At 38.9% G+C, this 14,975-nt stretch overlaps 1 protein-coding gene across 1 annotated transcript in view; it reads right to left on the reverse strand.

Moving 5' to 3' along the window:
- Positions 1-14,975, reverse strand: part of DGKK (diacylglycerol kinase kappa) — a 164,259-nt gene that overhangs the window by 36,773 nt on the left and 112,511 nt on the right. The window contains 2 exon segments of the mRNA XM_059911228.1: positions 4-187; positions 5,028-5,130. Coding sequence (XP_059767211.1) covers positions 4-187; positions 5,028-5,130 — 287 coding nt within the window.

The following is a 14,975-nucleotide window of genomic DNA, read 5'->3' on the forward strand; positions in this document are numbered from 1 at the left end:
TACCCGGTTTCAGGTCCACCCTTCGAAAGGTCAAACACTTGAGACGGGTTAAGGTATTGCTTGAATTTCCGGAGGAAGACGATCCCTTGGTGATCGCCGCTTTTGGAGTTGATGAAGATGAGAAGGGGGCATGAACAGGCTGAAGACCAATCAAGATTCCAGAAATCTGGACATACTTCTAATTGGCCTAATAATGCATACAACAGAAAGAAAAGGGAAAAAAAGAAAAGGGCCATTTAGATGGAAGCAAGGCATGACTTAACATCAAATTTTACAAAGACTTTTTAAAAACAGCTTTATTGAGGTATAATTGATATACAAAGAACTGCATATATTTAACGTGTACAATTTAATGAGTTCAGACATATGCAAACACCCATGATACCATCACCACAATCAAGATAATAGACATCCAACACCTCCCACAGCTTCCCTGTGCCTCTGAGACTGAGGAACAGAGGGGAAGTTAGACTCAACCCAAAGGGGCTTTTATTTAAGAAAACAACAACAGCTGGTCTTTGCCCAGCTGTTGCCAGGTAACCAACATTTGCTGAGCAACTACTACATGCCAATCATCATGCTACATACTGCTAGGGGTCTAGCTCTTGCCCTCAAGCTGGGGAGACAGATTCATACACAGCAGTGTATTGGAACACAAGGAATAAAAAAAAAAACTGGTGCCACAACCAAAGATCAATGAAATGTCAAGGGAAAACTGAAGAAGGAGAAGGTTGAGAACCCAGGAGGAGGATCAGCACACCCAACTTGTCCTCTCTCTGCCTGGGATAGCTCAGTTCTTACACTGAGAAGATACAAGGTCAGGAGAGATGGGGAGAAAAGGCTACCTTTCAGCCAGGAGCTAATGACAGAACATATCAATGTGGAGTGAAGAAGGGAGCTTTAATCACTCCTCTAAAGTTCTGGCAGAGCAATCTAAGTTATCATACCAATTATCAGGGAAACAAGACTATAGGGAAATTGTCTGGACAAGAGAGAGGCTTTAAATAATCCCCAACACTGAAGTTCCCCATAGAGAAGTGGAGTTATAGCAGTCTAAATTGCCAAAGCCTGCCAGCTCATACTGAGTCGTAGAGCCTGTTGGCAGGGAGACAGGCTGTGAGCAATGGCCTCATAGGAGATGCTAGACAAATTGTGAGCCTCCAAACCTCTGAGCTCGTGGCTTGCCAGGGATGCCCCAGCAAAAATAAATGCAAAGGGAAAAAAGCATGTGGCTTGCTCCTGAATGGTGTGTGCCATGGGGAGAGAGGCAAGTTGAAGTGTCCCATTTGTTGTAGCCTGGGTAAAAGGGAGCCTGAAGAAGAAGACTACTGACTTGAGCAGATTTCATGGCTGTTTTGCCTGGAAAAATCTAAAGCAAACTTCTTCTATGGGCCAATTTCTACTCACTGGCCAGTGGAGCTTGAAGACCTCCTGAGCCAGCTAGCCTGTCATGCACCAAACCTTCAGGGCTTGCCAGGGCTCATAGCTACAAGGGGAGTCTGCTATGTCCCTTCAGTAGCATAGCTTGGAAGTAGTTACCCTCCCTGAACATGTTATCCCTTTTCAACATTTTTTTACAAAAAATATGTTAACACAATGGTAGTTAAGACATTCATTCATTCATTCAACATATATGTATTGAGGGCATTCTTTGTGCCTGTCTTTGTTATGTTCTGATATACAGTGATGGACAAGATAGAAATGATCTTTGCTCTTGTGGAATTTATATTCTAATGGAAGGATGCAGACCATAAATAAACACACAAATAAATATAGAAAATAATGCCATATGAAGAAAAATAAAGCAGGGAAAGGGGAATGGAGACTGAAGGGGGTGTTGCTTTAGACAGGTGGTCAGGGATGGCTTCTCTGGTGAGATGACATTTGAATGAAGTGAGGTAATGAGCAATGCAGATATCTGGGGGAAGAGTTTTTTGGGGGTCAAGAGGAAGAATAAGAACCCACCCAGAGAAGGGAGACTGCCTGGGATGTTTGTGGACAGTGAAGAGAATAGCATGGCTGCTGTGGAGTAAGTGAGGGAGAGAGGTGACAGGGCCCACATAAAATGACAACAAGATGTTAGACGAATCCTGTGAACAAGGTGACAAAAATGGATGGTATTGTGGCCTGGAATATAGTGATATTAGGCAGATTCATAACCAGATAAATGATCATGTCCACAAGGTTGCTTTTGAATAGGCTGATGTTAATTGTAAGGGAATGGCCAGTACTATTCAACAATTTTAACCAATTCAAATAAAAACATGGAAGGCTAGCTTGTCAACTTTGAAGCACCCAGAGCTGGAGGGAGAGCCACTGGATGACAGAATCAAGATTGAAAAATGACCTTAACAGGCAGTAGGGTCAAAGTCAACAAGCTGAAAAGGGGATAAATGTGAAGCTTGGCCTTTAGGCTCAAGGACATAAGTTGCAGCAGAACAAGACAATAGGAACTTGGCTTGGCAGCATCAAGCGTGAAAAGGGCTTAGGGGATTTACTTGACTTTAAGCTCCAGATGAGTCAACAGTCTGAAAGAGCTTAAAAAAAAAAAAAAAGATGGTGCTTCTTTGAGCTACGTTAATACAATCACAGTGCCCAAAACCAAGGAGCCAACAGTCCCTCTCAAATTTGTTCAGTTCGTACCACAGAAGGATGCTAAATTAGCATAAGGTTGGCTTCCTGTTCCCCTTCCTGTATTTTAAAATTCTCTTTTACAGATACCAACTCATTTAACCCTCATAACGCACTTGAGTACAACTTTTATTCCCTATTGGCAGAAAACAAATGATACATGAGGCACAGAGAGGTTAAGTAACTTGCCCAAGGTCACACAGTTAGTAAATGATGGAGTATGCTCCCGGGAGTAGTAGTATCAGCATCATTTCTTGTAAGAAATGGAAATTCTTGTGCCCTACCCAGATCTACTGAATCAAAAGCTCTGGGGCAGGGGCATAGGGCCTAGAAATCTGTGTTTTAAAAAGCCTTCTGGGTGATTCTGAGGCATTCTTGCATTTGACAAACACTGCATTATACTGTTTTGTCCCCATATGAATCAGGGATCCTGTCTTAGTCATATCTTATTCTCTACATTGTTCATCACTGAGCCTTACATATATGCAGTATTCAGTAAATGTATTAATGAATTCATGTAACAAATCTTGACTGTGAATATACCATGTATCCGGGTTTGAGTTAAGTGCTAGTGATACAAGAGCTCACAGTCTGGAGTGGGAGATATACATGTGACGAACTATAATATAGTGTGTTAAGTGCTCTGAGGTATGTGTTCTGGGTTTATAGCAAAGGAAGTAATTTATTTGTCTGGAGAAATGGGGAGGGGTAATTACAGAAGCTTTTAAACAGGAGACAATGTTTGACATTGTTCTCACCCTCTAGGATGAGAGAAGAAATTTACCAAGCAGATAGGGTAGGAAAAAGGGAAATTAGAAGACATCAGAAATTAGAGTTTGTTGACTGAATAAATAATGAATGAATGCTAATCAGCAATGGCATGTGCTTCCTCAGAAAGTCATCAAGTGGATGCCTCCACCTTGGATGCTGGAGAAGGGATTCCCTAGCCTGGCCAGAGGGTTGGACCAGATCATCTTTAATGACCTCATCATCTCTAAGATGGGTGGGACTTCCCAACAGGGAACATTAAAGAGTGTGTTTGCCTAGGCCAAGAAGCCAGAAAGAGTCAAGAAATATGGAGGTTTCAAAAGATACTCCTAAGAAACCACAGGCCAAGTAACGCATGATAGAAAGAAGGGCTCTCAAGAGTGACATTCAATTGGATCAAGATTGCAGATGACTAGGATGAAAGGCTAAAAGCTAACTCATGGGGCATTGTATGAGACATTACGCAAAAAGAATGGATTAGCACAGGTGCTTCTAAGCAATAATATGTCATTGGTGGAAAGCAAAAGAAAGTAGTAATGCGATTAGTTGACCATCTATAACAAGAACAAGAAATGATATAAGATGGGAAAAAACAAACTAAAAAACCCAACTTCCACAAGAACACAGAACCTGTTGGGCCAATTACAAAGGAGAGGTGGCAGCCCCTTAACACCTATTTGGGGGTGATTATAAGATGCTGAGGCAGCCATCCTTCAGTCTGTCCAAAGACATCTTCCCCAGGTCCCTGTGGGGTGAGCAAAGTCTCAGATTCAAGACTTCATTGACTTTCATTAGCAGCCTGAGTAGACTTGGCTGACTAGTTTGATACTTTTCCATCTTGCCCCTAGGCCCTTCTTTCTCCTAGCCAGTCAAGTATCTCTTATTTACCAAGTCATCAATCTCATCATCTCTCTAGTCAGCTATCTGGTAAGTGACTCTATGTGGATAAATATTTGAGTAGCTCTGAGAATAATATATGCATGCATCCCTGAGTAAGGGATGTGTGTCTGTGCATGTCATTATGGGGACATATGAGTATGCTTGCCCACAGAAAACTGTGAGTGGCTCATTCCATGTACCAATGTCTGTCTGTATCTGTGTTGGGGTTGGGAAATGAACTGGAAGAGACTAGAGTGGCTCAGAGTGTATGTACATGTATGTGCACACGTGTACACATGTGCTGTGTCTAGTTCTAAAACTGTTGTAATGGTTACAGGAATCCTTGCCCCCTTCTGTTCTCTAAGGAAACTGTATAGTCTTCTTTATTTTCCTTTCTTTGCTCCCAGCTAATGCTGGCTTTTCCTTGGCAATGAAGTAGGCAGCAAGCAAACAAAATTATTTCATGGATTATCTACTGTCTGGAAATCATGAAAAAGCTGAAATCAATTCTGATCATTTGGAAACAATTTTGACAGAGGCTACAAAGAACATGCCCACATACATGTACACCATAAACAGTATTCACCATCCCAAAGGTCTAAAGAAAAACATGAGCTGTCTATACACATATGCACACTCGTACTCCCAGAAATGTTTGATTGGTTGACCAGATTAATTTAATTGCAGTCTTTTTCTCTAGGCTTTGCATCTTCCCTCCCTCCCCAATGTATTAAAGTTTAGCTACTCACCATCACCCTTGGGGTCGCTGAGGGCAGTGGGAGGAATGACTGATGATCGATGACTTCCAAACCAGCATTCCTTGGAAAACCGTCTCCTGCAGTCATCATGCACCTGGAACAACAGGAGAAGAAAGAAAAAAATTGAGTGGGGTGAGAAAAGGATAACATAGATCAGCATTTTGTCCCAATACCAAAATTTAAGTGCTCAGTATTCAAAACTCCCTTTCTGAGATTTGGTGCCACACACATACACCTGACTCAACCTCTCTTTCCACCCTGAGCCTGCACCATCCCTGAGTGTGACCTCTGAACTCTGTTCCTTTCAAAGGTGGCTTTCAGAAGATACCTATCACAGGCACTGCATAGATGCCAGTCCTAGGGCACAATTTTAGTGGCCTACAGAATGGGGACTTTACTTGCAGTGTAAGAGTGCAAATCCTGATAACATGTTGATATGCTTCATTCCTTACAACAACTGTGTGCTGTAGGGAAGACATATTAAGTTTGTTTTAGAAATGAAGAAACCAAAGCTCAGAGAGGTAAAGGATCTTGCTCAAGGTCAAACAACTGGGAAGTGAAAAGACTGAGACTCTGCTGCCTTCCCCACTAATGGCATATTTCCCAGATTTCTGATGTCTTCAAGCATCACTTCCTGGAAAACTACACAGTTCCTAGAAGACATGAATCTGGCCTAATTATGCAAAACAATTAAAAGAGATCCAGAGGACAATCAGAGTCATCTTCTTTTTTATTACAATATAATTGAGATAAGCATTACACTAATTTCAGGTGTACGGCATAATGATTTGATATTTGTATATACTGTGAAATGGTCACCACAATAAGTCTAGTTAACATCCATCACTATACATGGTTACATTTTTTTTCCTTGTGATGAGAACTTTTAAGATTTACTTTCTTTTTAAAAATTTTTTTAAATTTTATATTAGAGTATAATTGATTAACAATGTTGTGTTAATTTCAGGTTATACAGCAAAGTGATTCAGTTATACATATACATGTATCTATTCTTTTTCACATTATTTTCCCATTTAGGTTATTACAGAATATTGAACAGAGTTCCCTGTGCTATACTGTAGGTCCTTGTTGGTTATAAGATTTACTTTCTTAAGGAACCCTAACATCATACTAAAGGAATCCATCAAAACACAAGGAAAGAAACTGGGAGGAGAAGACAAGAAGAGAGAAGAACTACAAAAACAACCAGCAAACAATGAACAAAATAGCTATAAGTAAATACCTATCAATAATCACTTTAAATTTAAATGAACTAATGTTCCAATCAGAAGACATAGAGTGGCTGAATGGATACAAAAACAAGGCCGATATATATGCTGCCTGCAAGAAACTCACTTCAGATCTAAAGACACGCACAGACTGAAAGTTATAGGATAGAAAAGGGTATTCAATGCAAACGGAAATTAAAAGAAAGCCACGGTAGCAGTACTTATATCAGAAAAAATAGACTTTAAAGCAAAGACTGTAATAAAACAAGGAAGGACATTAAATTATGATAAAGGGGTCAATCTAACAAGATGATATAACATTTGTAAACACTTATGCACTCAACAGAGGAGCACCTAAATATATAAAGCAAATATTAACAGAAATAACTGAAGAAATAGACAGAAATACAATAATACTCCAGTTACATCAATGGATATATCATCTGACAGAAAATCAATAAAGAAACACTGGCTTTAACACATTAGATGAGATTACCTTAATATATACACATATAGAACATTCCATCAAAAAGCAGCAGAACACACATTCTTTTCAAGTACACATGGAAAATTCTCCAGATACATCACATGTTAGGCCACAAAACAAGTCACATTAAATAAAAGAAGATTCAAATCATATTAATCATCTTTTCTGACAACAACACTATGAAACTAGAAATCAACTACAAGAAGAAAACTGGAAAAAACACAAACACGTGGAGACTAAACAACATGATGCTAAACAACCAATGGTCAGTGAAGAAATCAAAGAAGAAATAAAAATATACCTTGAGACAAATGAAAATGGAAACACAACTGTCCAAAATCTATGGGACATAAAGTTAACAGCTGATCTTTCAGCAGAAACTCTGCAAGCCAGAAGGGAGTGGCAGAACATATTTAAAGTGATGAAGGAGAAAAACCTACAACCAAGATTACTCTACCCAGCAAGGATCTCATTCAGATTTGATGGAGAAATTAAAACCTTTACAGACAAGCAAAAGCTGAGAGAGTTCAGCACCACCAAACCAGCTTTACAACAAATGCTAAAGGAACTTCTCTAGGCAGGAAACACAAAAGAAGGAAAAGACCTACAATAACTAACCCAAAACAATTAAGAAAATGGGAATAGGAACATACATATTGATAACTACCTTAAAGGTAAATGGATGAAATGCTCCCACCAAAAGACAAAGACTCGCTGAATGGATACAAAAACAAGACCCGTATATATGCTGTCTACAAGAGACCCACTTCAGACCCAGGGACACATACAGACTGAAAGTGAGGGGGTGGAAAAAGATATTCCATGCAAATGGAAATTAAAAGAAAGCTGGAGTAGCAATTCTCATATCAGACAAAATAGACTTTAAAATAAAGACTATTACAAGAGACAAAGAAGGACACTACATAATGATCAAGGGATCGATCCAAGAAGAAGATATAACAATTGTAAATATTAATGCACCCAACATAGGAGCACCTCAATACATAAGGCAAATACTAACAGCCATAAAAGGGGAAATTGACAGTAACACAGTCATAGTAGGGGACTTTAACACCCCACTTTCACCAATGGACAGATCATCCAAAATGAAAATAAAGAAGGAAACACAAGCTTTAAATGATACATTAAACAAGATGGACTTAATTGATATTTATAGGACATTCCAACCAAAAACAACAGAATACACATTCTTCTCAAGTGCTCATGGAACATCCTCCAGGATAGATCATATCTTGGGTCACAAATCAAGCCTTGGTAAATTTAAGAAAATTGAAATCGTATCAACTATCTTTTCTGACCACAATGCTATGAGACTAGATATCAATTACAGGAAAAGAGCTGTTAAAAATACAAACACATGGAGGCTAAACAATACACTACTTAATAACAAAGTGATCACTGAAGAAATCAAAGAGGAGATCAAAAAATACCTAGAAACAAATGACAATGGAGACGCGACGACCCAAAACCTATGGGATGCAGCAAAAGCAGTTCTAAGAGGGAAGTTTATAGCAATACAATCCTACCTTAAGAAACAGGAAACATCTCAAATAAACAACCTAACCTTGCACCTAAAGCAATTAGAGAAAGAACAAAAAAAACCCAAATTTAGCAGAAGCAAAATCTATGGGACAAAGCAAAAGTAGTCCTAAGAGGGAAGCTCATACTGATACAGGCCTACCTCAAGAAACAAAAATCTCAAATAAAGAATCTAAATATACATTTAAAGGAACTACAAAAAGAAGAATAAGCAAAGACCAAAGTTAGAAGAAGGAAAAAAATAATAGATCATAGAGGAAATAAATGAAATAGAGACAAAAAATACAAGAGATCAATGAAAGTAAGAGTTGGTCTTTTGAAAAGATGAACAAAATCAAGAAACTTACTTAGCCAGGCTCATCAAGAAAAAAAGAGATTACCTAAATAAGTAGAATCAGAAATTAAAGAGGAAAAATTACAACTTGACACCACAGAAATACAAAGGATCATAAGAGAATACTATGAACAATTATATGTCAACAAATTAAACAACCTAGAAGAAATGGAAAAATTTCTAGATCATATAATCTTCCAATACTGAATCATGAAGAAATAGAAAATCTGAATAGGCTGATTATTAGTAATGAAATTGAATCAGTAATCAAAAAAAATCCCCCAAAACAAAAGTCAAGGTCCAGATGGCTTCACAGGTGAATTCTACCAAATATCTAAAAAGACTTAATATCTATCACTTTCAAATTATTGCAAAAAATGAAGACAAAGGAATACTTCCAAACTCATTCTACAAGGCCACCATTACCCTGATACCAAAACCAGACAAAAACACTGCAAGAAAGAAAATTACAGGCCAATATCTTTGATAAATATAGATACAAAAATCCTCAACAAAATATTAGCAAACCAAACTTAACAATACATTAAAAGACTTATACACCATGATCAAGTGGGATTCATTCCAGAGATGTGAGGATGTTTTAACATCCATAAATCAATAAATGTGATATGCCAAACTAACAAAAGGAAGGATAAAAATCACATGATCATCTCAATAGATGCAGAAAAACATTTGATAAAATTCAATATCAGTTTATGATCAAAAATTCTTAACAAAGTGGGTATAGAGGGAACATACCTCAACATAATAAAAGGCCATATATGACAAACCTGCTGTTAACATTATATTCAATGTGAAAAGTGGAAAGCTTTTTTTTTAAGATTAGGAATGAGACAAGGATGCCCACTCTTGCCACTTTCATTCAACGTAGTATCGGAAGTCCTAGCCACAGCAATGAGGCAAGAAAAAGAAATAAAAAGCATCTAAACCAGAAAGTCAGAAGTAAAACAATCACTATTTTCAGATGACAGAATACTATATAGAGAAAACACCAGACACTCCACCAAAAATCTATTAAAGCTAATGAATGAATTCAGAAACTTGCAGATACAAAATTAATATACAGGACTTCCCTGGTGGCACAGTGGTTAAGAATCCGCCTGCCAATGCAGGGGACAGGGGTTCTAGCCCTGGTCCAGGAAGATCCCACATGCCACGGAGCAACTAAGCCCGCGAGCCACAACTACTGAGCCCTTGTGCCACAACTACTGAAGCCTGCATACCTAAAGCCCATATTCCACAACAAGAAAAGCCACCACAATGAGAAGCTTGAGCACCTCAACGAAGAATAGCCCCCACTCACTGCAACTAGAGAAAGCCTGGGTGCAGCAACGAAGACCCAATGCAGCCAAAAATAAATAAATTTATTAAAAAAATTAATATACAGAAACCTGTTGCATTTCTATACAATAATGATGAACCATCAGAAAGAGAAATGAAGGAAACAATCCCGTTTATAATTGTATCAAAAATAATAAAATACCTAGGAATAAATTTAATCAAGGAGGTAAAAGACCTGTAGCCTCAAAACAATGACAATGATTAAAGAAATTGAAGATAACACACCAAAAAATTGGAAAATATGCCACGCTCATGGATTGGATGATTCAATATCATTAAAATGTCCATACTACCAAAAGAAATCAACAGATTCAATGCAATCCCTATCAAAGTACCAGTGGCATTTTTCACAGAACTAGAAAAAATAAATATAATTTTTAATGAAAACACAAAAGACTCCTAATAGCCAAAGTAATCTTGAGAGAGAAGAACAAAACTACAGGTGTCACACTCCCATCCTTGAAAGTATACCACATAGCTATAGAATTCAAAACAGTATGGTACTGGCACAAAAACAAGATGCATAGATTAATGGAACAGAACAGAGAGTCCAGAAATAAATCCACACTCATACAATCAATTAATCTATAACAAAGAAAGAAAGACTACAATGGAGGAAAGACAGTCTCTTCAATAAATGGTGCTGGGAAAACTGGACAGCTACATGTAAAAAAATGAAATTACAACATTCTTTAACACCATACACAAAAATAAACTCAAAATGGATTAAAGACCTAAATGTAAGACTGGACACTATAAAAGTTTTAGAGGATCAATGGTGAAAAACTGAAACCATTTTCACTAATATCAGGAACAAGATAAGGTTGCCCACTCTCACCATTATTATTCAACATAGTTTTGGAAGTTTTATCCACAGCAATCGGAGAAGAAAAAGAAATAAAAGGAATCTAAATCGGAAAAGAAGAAGTAAAACTGTCACTGTTTGCAGATGACATGATACTACACAGAGAGAATCCTAAAGATGCTACCAGAAAACTACTAGAGCTAATCAATGAATTTGGTAAAGTAGAAGGATACAAAATTAATGCACAGAAATCTCTTGCATTCCTATACACTAATGATGAAAAATCTGAAAGAGAAATTAAGGAAACACTCCCATTTACCATTGCAACAAAAAGAATAAAATACCTCGGAATAAACTTACCTAAGGAGACAAAAGACCTGTATGCAGAAATCTATAAGACACTGATGAAAGAAATTAAAGATGATACAAACAGATGGAGAGATATACCATGTTCTTGGATTGGAAGAATCAACATTGTGAAAATGACTATACACCCCAAAGCAATCTACAGATTCAATGCAATCCCTATCAAACTACCAATGGCATTTGTCACAGAACTAGAACAAAAAATTTCACAATTTGTATGGAAACACAAAAGACCCCGAATAGACAAAGCAATCTTGAGAAAGAAAAATGGAGCTGGAGGAATCAGGCTCCCTGACTTCAGACTCTACTACAAAGCTACAGTAATCAAGACAGTATGGTACTGGCACAAAAACAGAAATATAGATCAATGGAACAGGATAGAAAGCCCAGAGATAAACCCATGCACATATGGTCACCTTATCTTTGATAAAGGAGGCGAGAATGTACAATGGAGAAAAGACAGCCTCTTCAACAAGTGGTGCTGGGAAAACTGGACAGCTACATGTAAAAGAGAATGAAATTAGAACACTCCTTAACACCATACACAAAAATAAACTCCAAATGGATTAAAGTCCTAAAGGTAAGGGCAGACACTATAAAACTCTTAGAGGAAAACATAGGCAGAACACTCTATGACATACATCATAGCAAGATTATTTTTGACCCACCTCCTAGAGAAGTGGAAATAAAAACAAAAATAAAAAATGGGACCTAATGAAACTTAAAAGCTTTTGTACAGCAAAGGAAACCATAAACAAGATGAAAAGACAACCCTCAGAATGGGAGAAAATATTTGCAATCGAAGCAACTGACAAAGGGTTAATTTCCAAAATTTACAAGCGTCTCATGCAGCTCAATATAAAAAAACCAACCCAATCCAAAAATGGGCAGAAGACCTAAATAGACATTTCTCCAAGGAAGATATACAGATTGCCAACAAACACATGAACGATGTTCAACATCACTAATCATTAGAGAAATGCAAATCAAAACTACAATGAGGTATCACCTCACACCAGTCAGAATGGTCATCATCAAAAAATGTACAAACAATAAATGCTGGAGAGGGTGTGGAGAAAAGGGAACCCTCTTGCACTGTTGGTGGGAATGTAAATTGATACAGCCACTATGCAGAACAGTATGGAGGTTCCTTAAAAAACTAAAAATAGAACTACCATCTGACCCAGCAATCCCACTACTGGGCATATACCCTGAGAAAACCATCATTCAAAAAGAGTCATGCACCACAATGTTCATTGCAGCTCTATTTACAATAGCCAGGACATGGAAGCAACCTAAGTGTCCATCGACAGATGAGTGGATAAAGAAGATGTGGCACATATATACAATGGAATATTACTCAGCCATAAAAAGAAACGAAATTGAGTTATTTTTAGTGAGGTGGATGGATCTAGAATCTGTCATACAGAGTGAAGTAAATCAGAAACAGAAAAACAAATACTGTATGCTAACACATATATATGGAATCAGAAAAAAAAAAAGGTTCTGAAGAACCTAGGGGCAGGACAGGAATAAAGACGCAGACATAGAGAATGGACTTGAGGACACGGGGTGGGGGGTAACCTGGGATGAAGTGAGAGGGTGGCATTGACATATATACACTACCAAATGTAAAATAGATAGCTAGTGGGAAGCAGCCACATAGCACAGAGAAATCAGCTTGGTGCTTTGTGACTACCTAGAGAGGTGGGATAGGGACGGTGGGAGGGAGACTCAAGAGGGAGGTGATATGGAGATATATGTATACGTATAGCTGATTCACTTTGTTATACAGCAGAAACTAACACAACATTGTAAAGTAATTATACTCCAATAAAGATGTTAAAAAAATAAAAATACAACTAAAGAACAACCAAAACTCTTAGAGGAAAACATAGGCAGAACACTCTTTGACATAAGTTGCAGCAATATCTTTTTCTAGCTGTCTCCCAGAGTAATGGAAATAAAATCAAAAATAAAGAAATGGGCCCTAATTAAACTCAAAAGCTTTTGCACAGCAAAAGAAACCATAGGCAAAATGAAATGAAAACCCACAGAATGGGAGAAAATACTTGCAAACAATGCAACTGACAAGGGATTACTCTCCAAAATTTACAAACAGCTCATGAGGCTCAATATCTAAAAAACAAACAACCCAATTGAAAAATGGGCAGAAGACCTAAATAGACATTTCCCCAAAGAATACATACAGGGGGCCAAGAGGCATATGAAAAGATGCTCAACATTGATAATTATTAGGGAAATGTAAATCAAAACTACAATGAGATATCACCTCACACCAGTCAGATTGGGCATTATCAAAAAATCTACAAACAATAAATGTTGGAGAGGGTGTGGAGAAACGGGAACCCTCTTACACTTTTTGTGGGAATGTAAATTGGTACACCCACTACGGAGAACAGTATGGGGGTTTCTTAGAAAACTAAAAATAGAGCTGCCCTATGACCCAGCAATTCCACTCCTGGGCAAATACCCAGAGAAAACCATAATTCAAAAAGATACATGCACCCCAATGTTCATTGCAGCACTGTTTACAATAGCCAAGACATGGAAGCGACCTAAATGTATATTGATTTTGAATCCTACAACTTTACTGATTTTTTTTTATTAGGCTAACAGTTTTTTGGTGGCGTCTTTATGGTTTTCTATATATAATATTGTGTCATCAACAGTCGGGAGTGGTCAAGATGGCAGAGAAGGAACACCCTGAGCTCGCCTCCTCGAATAGGCACACCAGAAATTACAACTATTTACAGAGCAATTATTGATGAGAAAGACCAGAAGATTAGCATGAAAGTGTTACAATTAAAGAGATAAAGAAGGAACCACAATGAGATGGGTAGGGGAGTGGAGACGCAGTACAGTTGAGAGCCATATCCCTGTGTGGGCAACCCACAAATGGGAGGATAATTACAATTGTAGAGGTTCTCCCCAAAGAGCAAAGGGCCTCAGCCCCTCACTGGGCTCCCAAGCCCAGGGGTCATGCAGCAGGAAGACAAGCCCCCAGACAGTTTGGCTTTGAAGGCCAGCAGCAATTATTTTGGGGAGAGCCAGAGGAATGTGGGGAAAGAGACTCCACTCTTAAAGGGTGCACATAAAATCTCACATGCTCTGGGAACGAAGGCAGAAGTGGTAGTTTGAAAGCATCCTGGGTCGGATCCACCTGCTGATCTTAGAGAGCCTCCCAGAGAGGGTCAACTGGAACTCACGCTGGGGACATAGACACTGGCAGCACCCATTATTGGGAGTGTGTTATACCACATGGACACTGGTGCTGGCAAGGACAATTTTGGCATCTTCCCTCCAGCTTATTAGCACAGAGACCTAGCTCCAACTGTCAGCCTCTTGGCACCAGTACTGAGATGCCTCAGAAGAAGTAGCTAGTCAGGCATGGACACAGCCCCACCCAAAAGCAGGGGGGCTGCGTTAAGACCTCCTGAGCCCACAGCCACCCTGTGATCCAACCCTTACATCAGAGGGCCCAGGACCCGGCCCCACACACCAGTGCACTGGACCTAGCCAGTGGACCCCATAGGGGCCCTCACAGCTAGCCACAGGGACCCAGTCTCACCACCAGTGGACCAGCACCAACTCCAGGAAAATCAGGGCCCTGCATCCAGAGACCCCAGAACTGGCCCTTCAAATCAGTGGGCCAGCACTAGCACTGGGAGCAGCCTCACCAACCAGTGGGAACACACCAGCCCCAGGACACCCTGGGCCCCAACTCTGCCCAACAAGGAGGTCGACACACCAAATCCAGGACCCCCAAGGCCCT

Source organism: Balaenoptera ricei, chromosome X, assembly GCF_028023285.1.
Source record: "Balaenoptera ricei isolate mBalRic1 chromosome X, mBalRic1.hap2, whole genome shotgun sequence".
Taxonomy (NCBI): Eukaryota; Metazoa; Chordata; class Mammalia; order Artiodactyla; family Balaenopteridae; genus Balaenoptera; species Balaenoptera ricei.